The sequence below is a fragment of the Bos mutus genome, chromosome 2 (assembly GCF_027580195.1).
Source record: "Bos mutus isolate GX-2022 chromosome 2, NWIPB_WYAK_1.1, whole genome shotgun sequence".
Taxonomy (NCBI): domain Eukaryota; kingdom Metazoa; phylum Chordata; class Mammalia; order Artiodactyla; family Bovidae; genus Bos; species Bos mutus.
In genome coordinates, this window is record NC_091618.1 from 101,904,363 (window position 1) to 101,923,947 (window position 19,585).

Here is a 19,585-nt window from a genome sequence, read left to right on the forward strand (position 1 = left end):
GAGGAAATGGCAACCCAACCCAGTATTCTTGTCTAGGAAATCCCAGTGACAGAGGAGCCTGGCCGGCTACAGTCCATGGGGTCAAAAAGAGTCGAACATGACTAAGTGCGTAAACAACAACAAAAAAAGTGCATTAAGGGATTTTATTTGTGGAAGAATTAAGACTCTAAACTTAGTCCAGGATTCCTTCAACCCTTGTGACTTGCCATAGCTGTTCATCAGAGTGGATTTCTAAAGTTGCTACTAGTATGGTGAAGTACAAAATGTTTTCCATTCATTCATCAGTTTTTTCGATAAGCAACAAAGAATAGCAACGTAGCATAAATGCTATTTTCTTTTTGTACTGGTTAGGGTCTTTGTTTCCCAGAAAGATTAAAACTAGACAACAATTCAGTTGTTTTCTAGGGAAAGTGATGGCTCTATTGGTAATTTTATAACTTTTTTCAAAATAGCAGAAGTTCTCAAAATAGCAGAAGTTCTCTTCCTCTATCTAGTAGATTCCCCTTCTGTAAAATGTGTTTAGTCTTGTTACCCAGCACTCCAAATGTTCCATATTGTTGTGTTCTCGTACATTCCTACTTCTACAAATTGAGTTTCAAACCAGCTGTGTAAGTTCCGAAACACGTGTACATCAGCTGTACTTGTTAATGAAATCACGTAATTCAATTGTATTGCACATAAAAGAATGAAGTAAGTATGACTAAAGAAAGAGAGCAGGGTTCCCCCATCTCCATGAAAATAAAACGACATGTTTCGGAAAAACTTTATAAAAGTGAGTCATTGCAAACAAATGCAGTCATAGATTGGTTTTGTATTAGGTGTGGGTACTTAAACATTTATAAAAGTGGAAATCTTATATAGTCCATTAACTCTAGAAAAAATAATTAAAAAGTGACTAAAAATCAGAAGAAGCACATGAAAATTAAGAACCACACTCTATGATAACCTTTGGATCAAAAAATACATAATTTAGAATGCAGTAGAAAAATTCATATCAAAATCCATGGAACCACAGAAAAATTTACATTGAAAGGAAAATATTAGTCTTAATGTCTTAGTTATTTCAGAAAGAAAGACTCAAAAAAACTTAAAACAAATGGTAAAAATAATAGAACAAAACAAAGAAATAAAAAAGAAGGTAATGAAGGCAAATGCTGAAGATGAAAAAATAGTAGCAATAATAAATTAATCCAAAGGCTAGTTCCTTGAAAAAAATACAGTGAAATAAATGAATCTTTCAAAGGCCTGCTAAAGGAAGAAAAAAAGAACAAAAATATGCAAATTTACCAATGATAAGGCAGAGGTAGCTACAGATATGGAAAAGACTAAATAAATGAGTTAAAAGAGAATCTTTGAAGCAATTTTATAACCACTTTGAAAGCCTAGATGTAATGGATGAATTTTTCCCAAAATATGAATTATCAATATTGACCAAGAAAGAAGCAGAATAAATAATTACCATAGTATAGATTGAATGGTGGTTAAAGAACTACTATTAAAACCACCACGACCACATAGTTTAAGAGATGATTTCTTTCTAACATTTAAAAAGCTTGTAACTATAGAACAATACCACTATAAAATAGATGCACAGTTATGAATAACTTACTGGCTAATACAATCAACAAAATATCAAAAATATCTGTGACCAAGTAGGATTTATTTCAGAAATGCAATAATTTTTTAAAACTATTAGTTTTAATGGTAAAGTTATTTTCAAAAAGTCAGCTACTACTATTCAAAACTGTTTTGAAGAATCTAGTGAATTCATATGGAAAATAAATAGTAGTTTTAAAAAAGAGAATGGATGTATCTCTTTTTGTTGCTGATATGATACTTAGAACATCCAAGAGTAAATCCTCAACGACCTCTCCTCCTGCCCAAACAAAGCAACCCAAATCAGACTAAAACAAACTAAAGGAAAAGTCCGATAAGAGTGAGGCAGATAGGGAATTTCCTGAGAGTCCAGTGGTTGGGACTCCGCACCTTCACTTCCCCAGGGGTGAGGGTTCAATCTCTGGTCAGGGAACTAAGATCCTGCAAATCGTGTGGTAAGGCAAAAAGAACAAATGAAAAAACAATGAGACAGATAATATGTTAACGTGGCTATAAGGAAGATAAATAGCAGGTAAAAACAGAAATGTATAATGTATTTCATTTGGTTGACTAAGATATATAAATTTAAGAATGAATTTAATAACAAAGGTAAGAATTTCTAAGAGCATTAGAAAAATCTTACTGAAGGAGACATAATTTTTTTAGGCTCTACATCAGTGGCTCGCAATCCTGGATACATGTTAGAATAGACATAAAAATACTGATGCTCTGACATAGCTATAGGCAATTCTGGTTTAACTGTTGCAGGGTAGGTCTGAAGCACTAATATTTATATATTCAGATGATTTTAATGTGCAGCAAGGAACTTAATATTGAAATTTCAAAGTCATGTAAAAATTAATATAAAATTCATAGAATGGAAAGGGTTAGCAACAGGTATTTGATTCATTCTCTCTCCTTTCTGAGTAATACCTGGAAAGAAAAGTGACTAGATAATGACAAAGATTAATGACCTGCTCTTCACAAGCACACTAAAGGTGTGGGGCAGCTCTTATCTATGGAGTGGCATTTATCTGTGGCAGGGTGTGTCTAGTTTAAATTGCTTACAGTAAACAAATATTTCATTGATTTATAGGACATTACTTTTTAGAAAATGTCTTGTAAGCTATGTAACTTCCAGACTCTAAAATGTGTATGTCTGATGACCAAAAGAGCTTCGTTCTGCTTAAGTGTTATGTTATCACACACATGGTTTAGGGGCCTCCTATGTTAAATATGATTTAACTTTTATGCAGGATACTTGAAGCGAAATGCTTGGCTGGATGAATCACAAGCTGGAATCAAGATGGCTGGGAGAAACATCAACAACCTCAGGTATGCAGATGATACCACTCTAATGGCAGAAAGTGAAAAGGAACTAAAGAGTCTCTTCATGAGGATGAAAGAAAAGAGTGAAAAAGCTGGCTTGAAACTCAACATTCAAAAAACTAAGATCATGGCATCTGGTCCCATCACTTCGTGGCAAATAGAAGGGGAAAAAGTAGAAACAATGACAGATTTTATTTTCCTGGATTCCAAAATCACTGAGGGCTGTGACTTCAGCCATGAACTTAGGATGCCTGCTTCTTGGAAGAAAAGCTATGACAAACCTAGATTAAAAAGCAGAGACACCACTTTGCTGACAAAGATCAGTAGAGTCAAAGCTATGATTTTTCTAGTAGTCATGAATGGATGTGAGAGTTGGATGAGTGAAGCTGAGCACCAAAGAATTGATGCTTTCAAATTGTGGTGCTGGAGAAGACTCTTGAGTGTCCCTTGGATAGCAAGGAGATCAAACCAATCAACCCTGAAGGAAATCAACCCTGAATATTCATTGGAAGGACTGTTGCTGAAGCTGAAGCTCCAATAGTTTGGCCACCTGATGCTATGAGCTGACTCACTGGAAGAGACCCTGATGCTGGGAAAGGTAGAGGGCAAAACGAGAAGCGGGTAGCAGAGGATGAGATGGTTAACTAACATCACTGACTCAATGGACATGAATTTGAGCAAACCCTGTGAGATAGTGGAAGGCAGAGGAACCTAGCGTGCTATAGTCCATGGGGTTGCAAAGAATCGGACATGACTTAGTGACTGAACAACAATGTTAAAACTTAGAACACATACTAGAAGAAGGATCGACATGCCTTGATTTGCCTTATGATTACATATATTCTTGAGTAAACTTTGATATTGGTTACAAGTTCTGATTTTTGTGTGCCAGAAATAACAATCTGATCTCTGGGTTATCTCAAAAGCCCAAATGGAATCTGTCATAATTGAATTAAGATAGTCATATATTTTGTATGGAATAATAAATATTCTCATATGTCCCCCCAAATAAGAAAAGCAAGATTAGTAAGAGTTGACTTGCCTTGTCAGATAACCAAAGTATGATATAAAGCTATTAACAATAAATCAGAATTTATATTGCCATGTGTGTCATTACTCAGTCGTTTCCAACTCTTTGTGACCCCATGGACTGTAGCCTATGAGGCTACTCTGTCCATGGGATTTTCCAGGCAAAAGTACTGGAGTGGGGTGCCATTTCCTTCTGCAGGGGATCTTCCTGTCTCCTGCATTGCAGGCAGACGGTTTACCCTCTAAGCCACCAGGGAATAGAGCCAATATGGGAGTAAAGGTATTTGTGCTGAGTTGCATCTGACTCTTTGAGACCCCATGAACTATAGCCTGCCAGGCTCCTCTGTCCATGGGATTCTCTATGCAAGAAAGCTGGAGTGGGTAGCTATTTCCTTCTCCAGGGAATCTTCTCCACCCAGGGAATGAACCTGGGTTGCCTGCATTGCAGGAGGATTCTTTACCATCAGAGCCATCAGGGAATATATATTCCAATTATACCTAATAATTTAATGTATAAATCAGGGGTATTTAAGACCAAAAGAAAAAGTCCTATCTTCCATCCATGTGAAGAAAATTTATAAAACTACATTTCAAACAGATTCAGAATTTTCTTCCTTAATCATATAACAAAGCTCAAAGCCTAGGAAACTACTTGTGTAATCCACAGGTTTAGTGGGAACTTTGTGAAACAGGACAGGATCTCTGAAGTATACAGGAAAAGTTGACTAACTGGATGATACAAAAAACAAAAAAATTAAAATCCAGACAATATCCTAAACAAACTCAGCATATTAGAAAGAGACTAGGAATAAATTGAAATCTAGATGAGAGATAGAGCATCAATGTCTATAAATTGCAAAGATTTCTTTAAAAATGACAAGGAAAGTGTAACCAAAATCTATACAAAAATGTTATGAATAAGTAATTCATAGGAGTGACATCTCAATTAACCATTCCTGCTTTATTATAAAAAAGCATTCTGAACTCGGTTCTGGTGTTGCCTACTCCAGCACAGCTCATACATAAGGCATGTAAAATTAGAATTAGAATCTGGGCCAATGTTCCCATCTTAGAAAACACGACTAACGCCCTGTTTTCCTAGTGTCCACACACTGACTCACAGATAAAACTAGGTAATGGCTAGATGTGAACCTCTATGACTCAAATACAATAATTACACTTGTGTGGACTGAGTCTTTGGTTTTCCCTCCCACTACAGTGGGTGTTTCTAACTACTGACATGTTTCAGTTCTGTCTGAATTGTAGAGCATTCTGAGTTAAGAAGATGGCCAGGAGAGTGAGGAAAATGATTTAGCATGGCTCCAGAAGTGTTAAAATGCACTATACAAGGTACTGGACCCAAAGTGAGGAAGATTCTTACCAGATGGTCACTAAGCTGAGTGTAGAGTTCTTGGGGTAGCACACTGGACTAACAGCAGCCCAAGATGCAAACTAAAAGATTCTTTTAGAATATCTGGAATGAAAGAGGCATGCTTATATATGTTTTTTTTCCATTCACACTCATCTCCATGGATAGTAATATGTCTAAACCATGAAAAAATAATTAAATGTAATTTTCCTGAGTCTGCTGCCATAAGGCTATATGGTCAATTGGCTAAGATGAACTACTTGTGCTTATTTTTGCCTTTAAAAAATGATATCTGGTCTAGTGGGTAGAAATTTACATATCCATTTTTAATATAAATTCTCAAGCTATTGGTGATGTCTCGGGAAATTCTTTAACTAAATACTGGACTTTTATTTTGGGATAAATTGTGAATGGTTTGATTCTATTAAGTTTGATAAGTGCTAAGTTCCTCTAATATTTGAATTTAATGGACCTAAATTCATGTTTCCAAAGAATATTTTAAAAGTGAACATTGATGTCTTTATTTTCCATTATTGGCTCGCCTGTACTGATTATTAATTGATCCTAAACTGTATTGAGCTTGAATTATTCCTGTGTTCCAAAGAAAGCATCTAGACACATAGATCACTCTTCAGCATAAGAGACTGCACTTGAATCCTGTTTGAATAGTACCATAAATTTTGGAAGTTGAAAAACAACTTGAAACATCATTTTCACCTTCCTACTACCATAGGAAGAACGTTAACAAATGGAGAAACTGAAGCATAGAAGTGTGTTCATTGCCTCAGTGTGGTATTTCTGCAATGATTATTTTTCATGTGTAATGCCACAGACCAAGCTGTCATTATTTCTCTTGACTCAGGAATGGCTCAGGATCAGATCCCACTGTTGAACTTGATTTGCTTAAAGCAGGTTTGGTGCTCGATGTAAACAAGTCTTTAATGGTTGGAGACCAGCCTGAAATGACCGTCATCATTTGTGAACCATAATTTAACATATACCATTTGTAATCTGAAAATACCAGATGCTTGTCTTAAGCTTGATATTGTTCATGTCAGGGGGCTCCAGATGGTATAATTATTGTGCTCTGTGGCATTTTGAGACTTTAGGATAAAGAGCCTGGAGGAAAAATAGGAAGGACATGTGACTTGCCCTCTCTTAAACGCCTGAGGTTCAGGTGTTAATACAATTGCCAAGTATGTGTGTTAATAGTAGATTTCTTGCAAGTGGAAAATTTCACATATCCAGTTTCTGATGATCCAGGCAATTCCTGTCAACTAATCAGCATGATGATGAAAATATCTTTTAAGGTTCATTGTAGACAGCCATTACTTTAATTCTACTCTTAAACAGCAACAATTTCTTTACAGAAAACTAAAAGATGTCACCAATCCTCAGGGTCATTATCATTTAAATGCAGGTGTTTTTTTTTTTTTTTTTTTGTTTTGCCAATCCCCATGCTCCCTTTTTAAATATGTGGATTTACAGTTTTCTACCTAAGTGTAGAGAAGTAGCATATGTCTTTCATATTAGGAGACATTGGTAATGTTCTCTGTACCTTGATTGCTAATTTTGAACTGGTGCTTTTTTGTTAAACTATTACTGATCAAATAAAAATATCAATCTAAATTGTAGGTTCACCTGTGCAAGAATTGTATTATGCTGCTTATATCTTTAAACACGAGTGTTTTTATTTTCTGAAGACTTCTTGGTAACTGGGTCCCTGCCCACTGGATGGTTAGTCACACTCGAAAGGCATCATATTTGTAGTTATTTTACTGTAGCCTTATAATGAACTAGTCCAAGGTTTTTCACTGACTGTATCAACTTTGGTATATAAAGTATCATTAGAAAAAAAGTAAAGGGTAATAAAAATATTATGGTAGAGACAAGATATGCTATTTTATAAATTTTGCTTTATATCCTATGTGGCTTAATGTCACAAGGATTATTTTATCTGAATTGCTGAATTAGACATTGAAAGAGCTCAAAATTACATTTCACTACAACATATTAAAATAGAACATTAGTGGAGTATATTTGCGGAGAAGGCAATGGCACCCCACTCCAGTACTCTTGCCTGGAAAATCCCACGGACAGAGGAGCCTGGTGGGCTGCAGTCCAAGGTGTCGCTAAGAGTCGGACACGAATGAGCAACTTCTCTTTCACTTCTCACTTTCATGCATTGGAGAAGGAAATGGCAACCCACTCCACTGTTCTTGCCTGGAGAATCCCAGGGACGGGGGAGCCTGGTGGGCTGCCGTCTATGGGGTCGCACAGAGTCGGACACGACTGAAGCGACTTGGCAGCAGCAGGAGTATATTTGAAAGTGACAGTCTGGCACAGATGAAGTTACTTAAATAAACATAGGGAATGGGTGCAACAATAGTTTTGATGGAATGCAGTTAGATTGTAGATGCAGGTTAGTGTTAGTAATTGCTAGTTAAATAGATGGTAGTTAGTAGTAGCAGCAAGCAGTTAGTAGTAGTAGTCTATAGTCAGAGTTATCAGATAACAGAGGAGCAGGAAAAGAGTCATGGAAAGAAATGAAATCAGATTTTCATTAAAATGTCCTTAGAAATCACATCAGCCCCAAGAAGTAGGAATTTCTATTAAACAGTATGTCATTCTTAATTCTTTTCTTTTCTATTTTCATCGGCTTCACTCATTTGGTCCATTAGAAGTGTATGTTTTGTCACTCGAGAGTCCCACTCTGGGGCTTCCCAGGTGGCTTAGCGGTAAAGAATCTGCCTGGCAAGAGTCCCACTGTGATTCTAAGCAATTTTAGCCCACTAGGTTGATTCTTGATTGAAATCTCTAAATATTCTCCCTTATTCAACTCTTCTCTGGCCCTATACCTTCTTCTTTCTGAGGAATTAGTCTCTGCTTGACCACAGGGGCTGGACCGTGTGGTATGTACGAGTGCCACTGAGTCGCCTTCTTTATTCCTCAAAACCAAAGCCTCCATCATTTTTCTTTCTTCTCCTACCTCTCTTTAAGGAAACTTTGTCTATCTGGCTGCTAAAGAATTTATTCTTCTTTTTTAGGTTCTTATTTCAACTCCTTTCTATATCTGTTTCTCAAATTTTTCTGCATCAACACCCCAGCCTAAAATACTCAACTGTTCTCCCTTCTTCTTAAAATAAATTAAATGAAGTTGTTTTTAGATTATCTGCCTTAATTCTGCCTTGGAAGTCTCAAAACAGGGCCTCTATTCCTGTCCTTGTCTTTACCTGAAATGGTCTCCTTGATTTCTCTGCCATCCACAATTCTACCATTCACTTACTTCAGTGGCTTTTGAATAATACTCAACACAGAAACAATTGTTCTACAAAGGAGACTCAGAGGGAGCAAAAGAGTGTGCAGCAGATAGGTTAGACTCTACATCCTCAAGCAGAAAAACTCCTATAATAATTGCTTCACAGATTTAGCAAGGGCAGTTCTGGCGCTTTAGAACTATTTGAAAATGGCATGTTTAATGAAACTACAGACAGGTTAAGTGACTTGTCCAAGATTAGTGGCATATTGATAGCTAGTACTTGGGTCTTCTGAATTTTTATTCTATATATATTTTTTCTATTATTCAGGCATTATTAGAGGGCCATTTTTAAAAAGGCTTTTCTTCCATGCAAATATAATTTTAAATTATGGAGTGGTTTCTGTCATTAGTGATTTATTTCTCTCCATCCAGAATGATGGACAGATCATAGTTATTGATGTCCTTGGTCATTCAAGCCATGTTCCTTCATGTGCATGGCTTGATTCTACAATGACATGGAAGGTGATTTTCAGTTTCTGGCAGTGTTGTAACTAAAATCAATGTTAGATAATGTCTGAAAGTTTCAGATTGGGTTATAAGACAGCTTTGATTTTTTTTGGGAAATCCATTGAGGAACCTTCAGTCCTAATCTGAAAAAGCATTGCAGAAAGAAAAGTATTTTCCAAGCTTGACCTATGGACATTTCTGAGCTAATTTTTACTAATTCTAAACCTGACATAATTTGCAAAAGGACGTCTTCCTTTCACTCACTTCATTATTCTGACTGCTTTCCTTTTGCAATCTGAATCATTTGGCACAACTGAGAGGAAGCCCATAAATATTCCCAGAATGCTTTGGGTTCTGGAACATTCTGGCAATAGATGTTCCACTAAAAGCAAAAATACAGGGAATAAGGAATATGGCTCCATGTTTTAGGTAAATTCTTTGTGATGTTTTGTGATCTATCAAACAATCAAATGTTTGGGGCTATGAAAAAGAATTTTCAGTCAATTAATAGAGTATGAATAAACATCTTGTACTTCATCTGGACATGGTTAAACAGCAAAAATGGCCTGAAATGTTTCATGATAAATTATATTTAAGGTTATACTTAAATGAAATAACATGGAATGCTGATGTAAAATACAACAGTTTGATGTATTTTTATGTATCACAGTACATAAAGTTAAGTCGCATTAAATTGTTATTAAATCACAATTTAGTTAACAATAAAACTAATAAGACACAGGGATTTAACAATGTGGTGTTAGAGGTAAAAAAAAAAAAATTTTTTTTTTTTAACCTCTCAGTAGTCTAAGAGTAGGGTTGCTTTTTTCTAATCAACTTTCTTTAGCACATTGTGCTTAATTAACAAGCATCTTCCATTTGCTGAGTTTTCAGAGTTATATTGCACTTGGATCTTTTACTCACATTGCAGTCACAAGATGAGAAATGTAGACACTGTGTACAAACAAGAAGTTCGTGCAAAGTCAAGCTCTCAAAACCACACGCAAGACTCAGTGGCACATGGTTTAGAGCTCACACAACTCCTGGATCATGCAATACAGGCATGCAGATGAGAGGAAAGAAAAGCACCTACATCATGAAAATAGAGGATGATGAAAGAGAATGACGTTTTCTTTATGACAATTATCTAATGCAAACCGTATACCCATAACCTTTACCAGAGTGGAGGAAGGGGCAGATAAATGACTTTTTGTGGGTGGGTTTGGGGGGAAACTCTATATAAATATTATTAGAGGTCAAGTTGTTGTTCAAGTTAAGAATTTCTATTCTGTACTTGGCCTCTTCCAGGTTATCTTCCCCAGTTTCTTGCTTTGTATTTCCTCTGCTACACCATGCAAAAAAGATCAGAACTAACATTAGAAATCATTTAACAAGCTCTAAACCTGACAGATCACAAGGGTGTTCTCCACAATTTACACGAGAATTAAATTGGATATAAATACCTCCTGTTCTTACCGGTGGGTGTTGTGATTCCATGTATTAAGGTGTGAAGCAGACAGGAAAGAGATAAATCTTTCATAAGTACATTGTAAATAGGCAAGTGGTATATAAACCAAATTCATAGGTAATAGAGTCAAACAATGAAAGGTAAATAGTTTTTACAAAATAGACTTTATCACAAAAAAAATGGTCACAAAACTAGAGTAATATGGAGAGGGGAAGTAAAATAAATAAATGTTTAACTATTGTTATTGAAATAATCTGGCAGAATGGAACAACAAAATTGAGTGACATGTGTTTTGATTAAAGATTCTTGACACTGCTTCAGCCAACCCAGCATTAGAGAATCCCCTGTAGTTTCTGAATGTTGATATCTTCATTAAATAATAATATGAATGGAAATAAACAAAAGTGACCAATTTGTAGGTACTTTCTTAAGAGATTAAAGTGTTATCCTGGTGAGATCAACTTTGCAAATGAATTTTCACAAGTAAATATGGGATAATTAGAAATAACTCATGGAATTCAGTTATGGTTTTGTATGAAATGTGCTGATTGATTAGTTCCTCAAATTAAAAATTTTATAATGGCATGCCATTACTTCTCAATCAAATAAATCATGCACAGCTATGGTAAACTTATCATATGTAAATATATATTTCAAACTGGGCAGTATTTGCAATGCTTTCTGTACCTTAACTGCTAATTTTGAACCTTTATTTTTTTTGTTAGGCTATTGATAATGAAATAAAAAAATGTCAATCTCAATTGAATAAGTTGTATGAAAAAGTTGTATCATACTGTTGCTGTCACTAACTTTGAAAGATTTCATTTTCTAAAGAACTCTTAGAAAAAAGATCCTTGCCCAGTGGAGGAATAGCTAGATGGGAGGGTATCATAATTCTAATCATTTTTTAATAGGTCTATGACACGCTATTGAATTTGTATTTATCATATAATTTATCTTTAGTAATCAATCTCTATAGCCAAATAGCTAGGTCCAAAAGATATATGTAATTTTCCTAATAATTAAAGTAGCTCTTTAGGTCAATTAATTTTATTAGTTGTATTGATTTTTAAGCATTAATAGAGGAGGGAAGGTTATGAAAAGTTGATGTTGAATTTGTTTAAGAGTTATGAAGGAATACATATTTCCCCCTTGAAAGGAAAGATGCATTAAACCAGATACAGTAAAAGGGCACATATTTAATTGATTAAAATATAGAAAAATTGTCCTTAACAGAAACATGAAACTTCCTATTATAAAATGTTTATGGTATACTTAAGTTCCTTAACCTCTCCCACAGATCCTTAAAATGTCATATTTTTTTAAAAAATTTCTGTTTGGAGGCATTATAATTATTACTGTTTACTGGTAATATCTTATTGTTTACTGGTAATATCTTAATGCATATGGATCCATCTATTTTGCAGGCTCTGGCAGCTAGGCCATGTGGGAAAGCCCAAGTCCTAACTTAGCAATGCTCTCTCTGACCAGAAGTGGGCGCTCTACGACACACAGTTATATCAGTTTGCATCATGTTATGCCTTTGCCACACAGTATAACTAGATATAGCACCATGCAATGCCATGAGTTGAGAATGAAAGACTATCTCCAGGGGAGAAAATAAACATCCGAGAAAGGAAAACAAAAGCAAGGGGTTCAAAGCTGGTGAGACTGTTTTTTTTCATTTTGGCTGTAGCTATAATGCCTGAGGGGCTCCAGTTTTGGAAAACAGTAATACATACCATGTTCATGTCAATGCCATTGGTGTAAGTCCATGCGTGCTGGAAATATTCTTCAAGCCGTTGCCTCAGAGGGTTGGGGATTTGGTGAAAGCGAATGAACTCTTTTACTCGCAGCATCTGCATGTGGTACCTGGCAGTTCCCGAGTATAGTCTTTGGATAATTGCAGATACATTCCCAAAAATGCTTGCATACATTAATGCTGGATTGGATAAAAAACAAAGTTATGGGGGAAAGACTGCACTTGGGGATATTATATCTTGTCAGAATCTCAAAATGCAGATTTTTTTTTTTTTTTAATCTCAATCCATTTGTGAGGGTTTATCACTGGCCCGTGGGGAATAAAGTAGTTAAGTCAATACTGTTGTAAAGTTTATAATTTTCATGGTAAATCTGGAGAGGAAAAATACCCGAATTCATCATGGATTCAATATTAAAGTAAAAACTCAGACCATTTACAATATCAACCTGTAACCAATCTAGACTATTGACTAGAGATAAAATATGTTTAGAATCAACATTTTATTTGTAATGTAATAAGAAGGTACATCATGGGGTTACCACAGATCTGTATTCTGGAAGTGGAGTAAAGGTTTTTAAATTGTGACAACTCTACCTTGTAATATTAAAAATTTACTATAAAATTTAAGGATTTGCTAAGGAATAATATTTTTTGAATTATTTACTCATTTATTTGGCTGTGCCAGGGCTTCGTTGTGGTATGTGAGATCTTTGTGGCCTGTGGGATCTAGTTCTCTGACCAGTGATCAAACCGAGGTCCCTGCATTGGGAACCCGGAGTTTCAGCCACTGGACCATCAGGGGAGTCCCCATAAATTGTTTCAAGGAAATCACCGTTTCCTTAGAGTGCTTCTTCATGTGTAATTTTTAATCTATTAAAATTTATTTTTCTACTTTCTATATGAGAAATATATCTTTGGCTTAGACTATGAGAAAATAGCTTTATTTTTGCAGAGAAAAATAGAATGACGTCTTTGTTCTTTCACCTATGGGAAGAAAAAAACCTAACATTCATTATTTAGAATGCCATTTCTAAAGCTTCCTGGGCAAAATATTTATAATTTAACAGAAGCTCTTTAAATATCTTGTCTTTCTTTTTATATTTGTTTAGTTTCTAATAATCCTAAAAAAAATTCTATATTCTATACAGAAAGTCATGATGACATGGCCTACATCTTGCTTTGGACATATGTCAGACACTTAGAGCGGAGGTAATGGAACTGTAATGTATCAAGCAGGTGGGGGGAAAGGGAAAAAAAAGCAAAAACAACAATCAACAATTCCTCAAAGTATTTGTTCAACAATATTCACCCAGCGTATTTTTTTTCCACAACACATTTTACAAACCATTGCCTATATAAACCGCTTGATCATTTTTAAGGTAAATTTTGGCCAGATTCAGTCTGTGTTTTAAAATGATTTATCTTCTTGGTCATTTGCTTTCTTTTCCATCTTATTTCTGTCTCTTGGTTAGCATGGTCCTTGTTTATCATAGATGTCCCAAGTAAGAGAATGTCCCAGACAAATGGGTGGTGCTTTATCTATGTAAAGGGAAAAATATTGGGGAAATCTATAGGAAGGCTGAATTGGGGTTTGTGAAAGACAGTAAGTCTCATTAATATAGAAAACCTGTTTAGGTTGTATCTTCCACAGGCGTGAAAAAGAAAAAAAACAAAACAAAAACTTGGGCATAATTTGAGTAAATGAACAGTTAAGAAGGGAGCTAGCAATACGTGCCTAAAATGGATTACCACGATTCAAAGAGATTTATGTGAAAAATATATTTTACTCTGCCTAACTTTAGTGTTGGAAATATTTATGCTTGTTGATAAGTGTCCAAAGTATCTATCATGTTCTCAGGAAATGGTTTGGTACAGATTTTCACTTGATTTAATTAGAGGGCCCATAATCAATGCTAGTTATTTTACTGAAACCACATAATTATGCAAAGAAGAGTCAGGGAAAACATTCTTATTTTGTTTTTAATAAATACTGTGTTTTTATCTCCATACTGCCATAAAAATGAACCAAACATTAGTTTGATCATAAACAGGTATTTCTACTCATTGATAGGACAGCAAAATCTAGATCATAAGTACACAGTTGAATACATGAATAGCATATATTTCTCTAAGGAAATTCTATGCTAATGACTTTTTAAATTATAATAAAGGCATACATTTTTTTCCTATATTTTTAGGAAGCAAATGGAGCTAAAGGTGGTAAGCAAGAGAAAATCATAAAATGATTCTATTTTGTATACATTATTTAGCTGCTGCTGCTGCTGCTAAGTCGCTTCAGTCGTGTCCGACTCTGTGTGACCCCATAGACGGCAGCCCACCAGGCTCCCCCGTCCCTGGGATTCTCCAGGCAAGAACACTGGAGTGGGTTGCCATTTCCTTCTCCAATTATTTAGCTAATGCCCATCAACTGGCATAAAATATGAATCAAAAGCAAGCTGGCAGACCATACAATCATTTCTCTCAACTCACTATTTTGTTTACCCTTCCTTAACAGAAAATTCTTCTTTCACCAAAATGATTTGCTTCACCTCGAGGTACTATACAAATAAAACAGGTATAATTTAAAACTTCAGCATGCCACACTCAAAATCTAAGAAGCTCACCAAACTAATGATTTTAGAAAGTGAAAGTGATGTTGCTCAGTCATGTCTGACTCTTTCGGCTCCCATGAACTGTAACCTGCCAGGCTCCTCCGTCCATGGGATTTTCCAGGCAAGAATACAGGAGTGGGTTGCCATTTCCTTCTCCAGAGGATCTTGCCAACCCAGGGATCAAACCTGGGCCTCCCACATTGCAGGCAGACTCTTCACCATCTGAGCCTACCAGGGAATCCCAATGAATGTAGGGTCATTGGGTAATAGCTGAAACATACTGATAAAAGAAATAAAAATGCTTTTCTACCTAGTACGCAAATTTAAAAAGATAAATTTTGATGATGTATAATTTAGGTACAACAAAATGAATCTGTTTTAAATGCACAGCTCAGTTAGTTGACAAGCATACACACCCGTGTTAACACAATCAAGATTATAGACCATTTTCATCATCCCAGAAGATTCCACTGTGTCCCTTGGCTGCTTGCCCACTGTTTTCTAGGCTAACTCTAGACAATCACTGAGCTCCTTTATGTCATTACAGATTAGTTTGCATTTCCTAGAGTTTCATATAAATAGAATCATAATGAACATATTCATCTATGTCTGACTCCTTTTTCAGTCATATGAATTTTGAAATTCTGTTTTGTATGTGTCAGCAATTTGTTCTTTTTTTTTTTTTATCATGAGTAGATTCTCATCACATGGTTCTACCAAGTTCATTTATCTCTTCTGTTGATAAAATCTCACCGTTTCTAGTTTTTGGCTATTATGAATAAAACTGTGAGGAACATTTGTGTGCAAGTCTTTGTATGGGTATACATTTTCATTTCCCTTTGCAAGAATTAGAAATAGAATTGCGGATCTGTGTGGTATGTTCGGACCTCCCTGGTGGCTTAGTGGTAAAGAATCTGCCTGCCAATGCAATAGACTAGGGTTTGATCCCTGGGTGGGGAAGATCCCCAGGAGAAGGTAATGGCAACCCACTCCAGTATTCTTGTCCTGGGAAATCCCATGGACAGAGAAGCCTGGGGAGATACAGTCACTGGGTTGCAAGGAGCTGGACATGGCTTAGCCACTGAGCACACATGCCGCTGGTTATGTTTAAGGAACTTGCCAAGCTATTTCCCAAATTTGGGGTGACTTTACATTCTCACCAGCAATATTTGAGAATACCAGCTGTTCTACAACCTTCCGAACATTTGGTGTTGTCTTATTTTAACCATCTTAGAGCATTAATTGCATTTCCGTGACAACTAATAATATCTCTCCATGTATTTACTGGCCACTGACATATCTTCTTTTGTGAAATGTCCGTTTAAAACTTTTTCTCATTTTTTTAAAATTGACTTGTCTTCTTATTATGGAGTTGTAAGAATTCTTGATATATTCTAAATAAAAGTCTTTTTTCTAGATCTAAGTATTGAGAGTATTTTTTTCTAGTCTATCATTTGCTTGTTCCTCTTAACAGTATCCTTTGGAAAGCTGAAGTTACTAATTTTGATGAAATCTAAATGCTTATATACTTTGTTTAGTTTTCTGATATTTAAAAAAAGAAGTTATAGGAGTAGTGTAAGGTTTCAGTTTCGCCATCATGGTTAGAAACAGAAATCTAGTTATTTTGTTTTACACATTATAAAAAAAAGAAATGCTCCTAGGATGTTTGTCAAGCAGGTCAGAGATGAAATACATTTGCCTTTATATACTGGTTTATAGGTTTTAAAAATCAAATGTGTATATTTATAATATTTGAATAAAGATTATACTTATGTTATATATTAATATCAGAAAAATAGATATAAATATGTGATCTTAACTTATATTCTCACTTATACTTTTTTTTTTTTTATTTTACTTTTTATTCCTGCCTAGAAAATAATATAGTCTAAAAAAAAAGGATTTTAGTTAAAAGGCAGCCTTGGCTATTATCATACATTGCTTACAAAGGGCAGGTATTTATCCAAATATTTTAACAGTTTATGAGCTCACAGGTAGACTTCTTTTTTAACTTTTATCTCTATTTCCTCCTCTGGGAGAAACTTAGCCAGGTTTCTGTAAATGCAATCCTGTTTTCCAAAACAGGATTGAGAGTTTATTTATTTATTTTTTTTTAATTTTTTTTAAATTTTATTTTATTTTTAAACTTTACATAATTGTATTAGTTTTGCCAAATATCAAAATGAATCCATCACAGGTATACATGTGCTCCCCATCCTGAACCCTCCTCCCTCCTCCCTTCCCATACCATCCCTCTGGGTCATCCCAGTGCACTAGCCCCAAGCATCCAGTATCGTGCATTGAACCTGGACTGGCATCTCATTTCATACATGATATTTTACATGTTTCAATGCTATTCTCCCAAATCTTCCCACCCTCTCCCTCTCCCACAGAGTCCATAAGACTGTTCCATACATCAGTGTCTCTTTTGCTGTCTCGTACACAGGGTTATTGTTATCATCTTTCTAAATTCCATATATATGCTTTTATTTTTCATCTTGAAGTGTGTATATTTTTAAAAAGAATTCTATGGTTACTGTTCTCTGTACATATTCAGAAGCAAAGTTGGTGACTATCTTTGCAAATAGTTTTTAAAAATGTATCTATAGGTATCTGAGTTATTTGAATTTAATTAGATGATAGCCTTTAATGTTTAATTTTTAGTTTCCTTGAATTGTACTGCTGCAAAAGGGATTGCAGATTACTTTGGCTTAAAATTTTATTTTAGAATGAATATTAGTTTTAAAGAAGCTTTGGGAAAAAGAGTTCAACTTGATAACTGACTGTAACAACTTTAACTTGCAGTAGTATATATACAATACTTTACATTTATATTTTGGATATTATATTTTATTTTCAGGTTTAAATCAAACTACTCATACAATTGAGGGGTATGTACTTAGTATAAAAATAGAACTAAATACAGAAAATTAAATCATTTCTAAATACATTTGGGTCTAAATGAAAATATCATGTGTAGGTATACACAAATACATTAAATGGCTATAAAAATTTCAAGGCATGCTTATTATTGCTAAGTTTCCAATCTTATTTTACCTTTTATGGCATAATAGCTCATGATCCAATTCTCTAGGTATATGTATAAATTTTTTTTCCTGTGTGATGCTAAGCTTTACATAATCCCATTTTGATTAAGTTTTGTAGAAGCAAGTCTGTTATTCAAATAAAAGATATTATGTGGGATATGGATATATCTTAGTCAACCCAATTAACTAGAGTGTTTTTTATTAAAAGATAGAATTCCTCTGCAGGAAACAAATATTCTTCCTAAACAATCAATAGAAATAGCATAATGTCACATTCAAAAAGGCAAAAATACAGGAAGGAAGGAAGGGAAGTAGAGAGCAAGGGAGGAAGAAAAGAAAGAAAAAAGGAAGGAAAAAGACACAAAGAAAGGAAGAAGAAAAACTGGCAGTAATTCCCTGATTTAAGGATTAGATGTTGGGACAGATGAGCCTGGTTGGCTACAGTCCACGTTGTCACAAGCGACTAAACCACCACCACCACAGAGCAAGTAAAGAACTGAGTTCTCTAATTTAAAATAATTTACACGTTATGGCAAAACCAATACAATATTGTAAAGTTAAAAAAGAAAAGAAAAGAAAAAAAATTATTCGAGTATCATATTAACTAATTAAAGAATTTACAAAAGTCATGAGCAAACAAGACAAGCAAAATCAAAGAACTCATTAAAATAAAAATTAAAACAATTGTAAGACAAAAAAAATAAAATAATTTATACGATAAATAGTACCATGCATTTCACTTAATCCTCACAAGAGGTAAGGATTCCTATGGGGTGAACAGGATAAACTTCAGTGCTCTTAAAAAGGGCTTCCCAGGTGGGGCTAGTGGCATAGAACCCGCAGGCCAGTGCAGGCTAGACATATAAGACAGCTCCATCTCTGGGTGGGGAAGATCCCCTGGAGAAGGGAATAGCAATCCACTCCAGTATTCTTGCCTGGAGAATGCCATGGACCCAGGAGCCTGGCGGGCTACAGTTCATAGTGTCACACAGAGCCGGACATGGACTGAAGCAACTTAGCATGGCATAGCTCTTAAAAAATTCTTCCTTGCAAATTCTGTTTCAAGAGTCAAGTACTGTTTTCTTTTGAAAAGTGCCTATATATATTTCTATAATTAAAAACACACTTTTTTTCTTTTCTTTGTTACTAATGCCACTAAAACTGATAGCCACTATAAAATATTTACTAGCAGTTGCAATCACAGAATGGTTGGGGCTGTGTTTGTTCTGTAAGATTCAGTCTCTCTGGAATGAATTTTCTATTTTTTCCAGCGGGCTCCACTTTCATTTCCTTTTGAGTGTAATTCTGTTTTTTGGTTTGTAACAAGACTGAGCCTGAATTTTCAGAATATTTTTAAGCATTATTTAAATGTATTATTTGCCTATACAATCTTACTAAAATAAAAGCACAAGACATACATATGAAAAGTAAATTTTAAGCACAGTGAACACTAAACTATTTGAATCAATAAATAATATACTAATATGAATCTATTTACGTTTCATAAATAAAGCTTACCAAGAACATTTTATTACTCAATATATTAACATTCAAAAATTAACTCTCTGGATCTATTTTCAAATTTGTATGCAATCTAAGGATGATGC

At 34.9% G+C, this 19,585-nt stretch overlaps 1 protein-coding gene across 1 annotated transcript in view; it reads right to left on the bottom strand.

The window, feature by feature from the left end:
- Positions 1-19,585, bottom strand: part of KCNH7 (potassium voltage-gated channel subfamily H member 7) — a 525,244-nt gene that overhangs the window by 38,489 nt on the left and 467,170 nt on the right. The window contains exon 9 of the mRNA XM_070380875.1: positions 12,300-12,499. Coding sequence (XP_070236976.1) covers positions 12,300-12,499 — 200 coding nt within the window. The remainder of the gene's footprint in view (positions 1-12,299; positions 12,500-19,585) is intronic.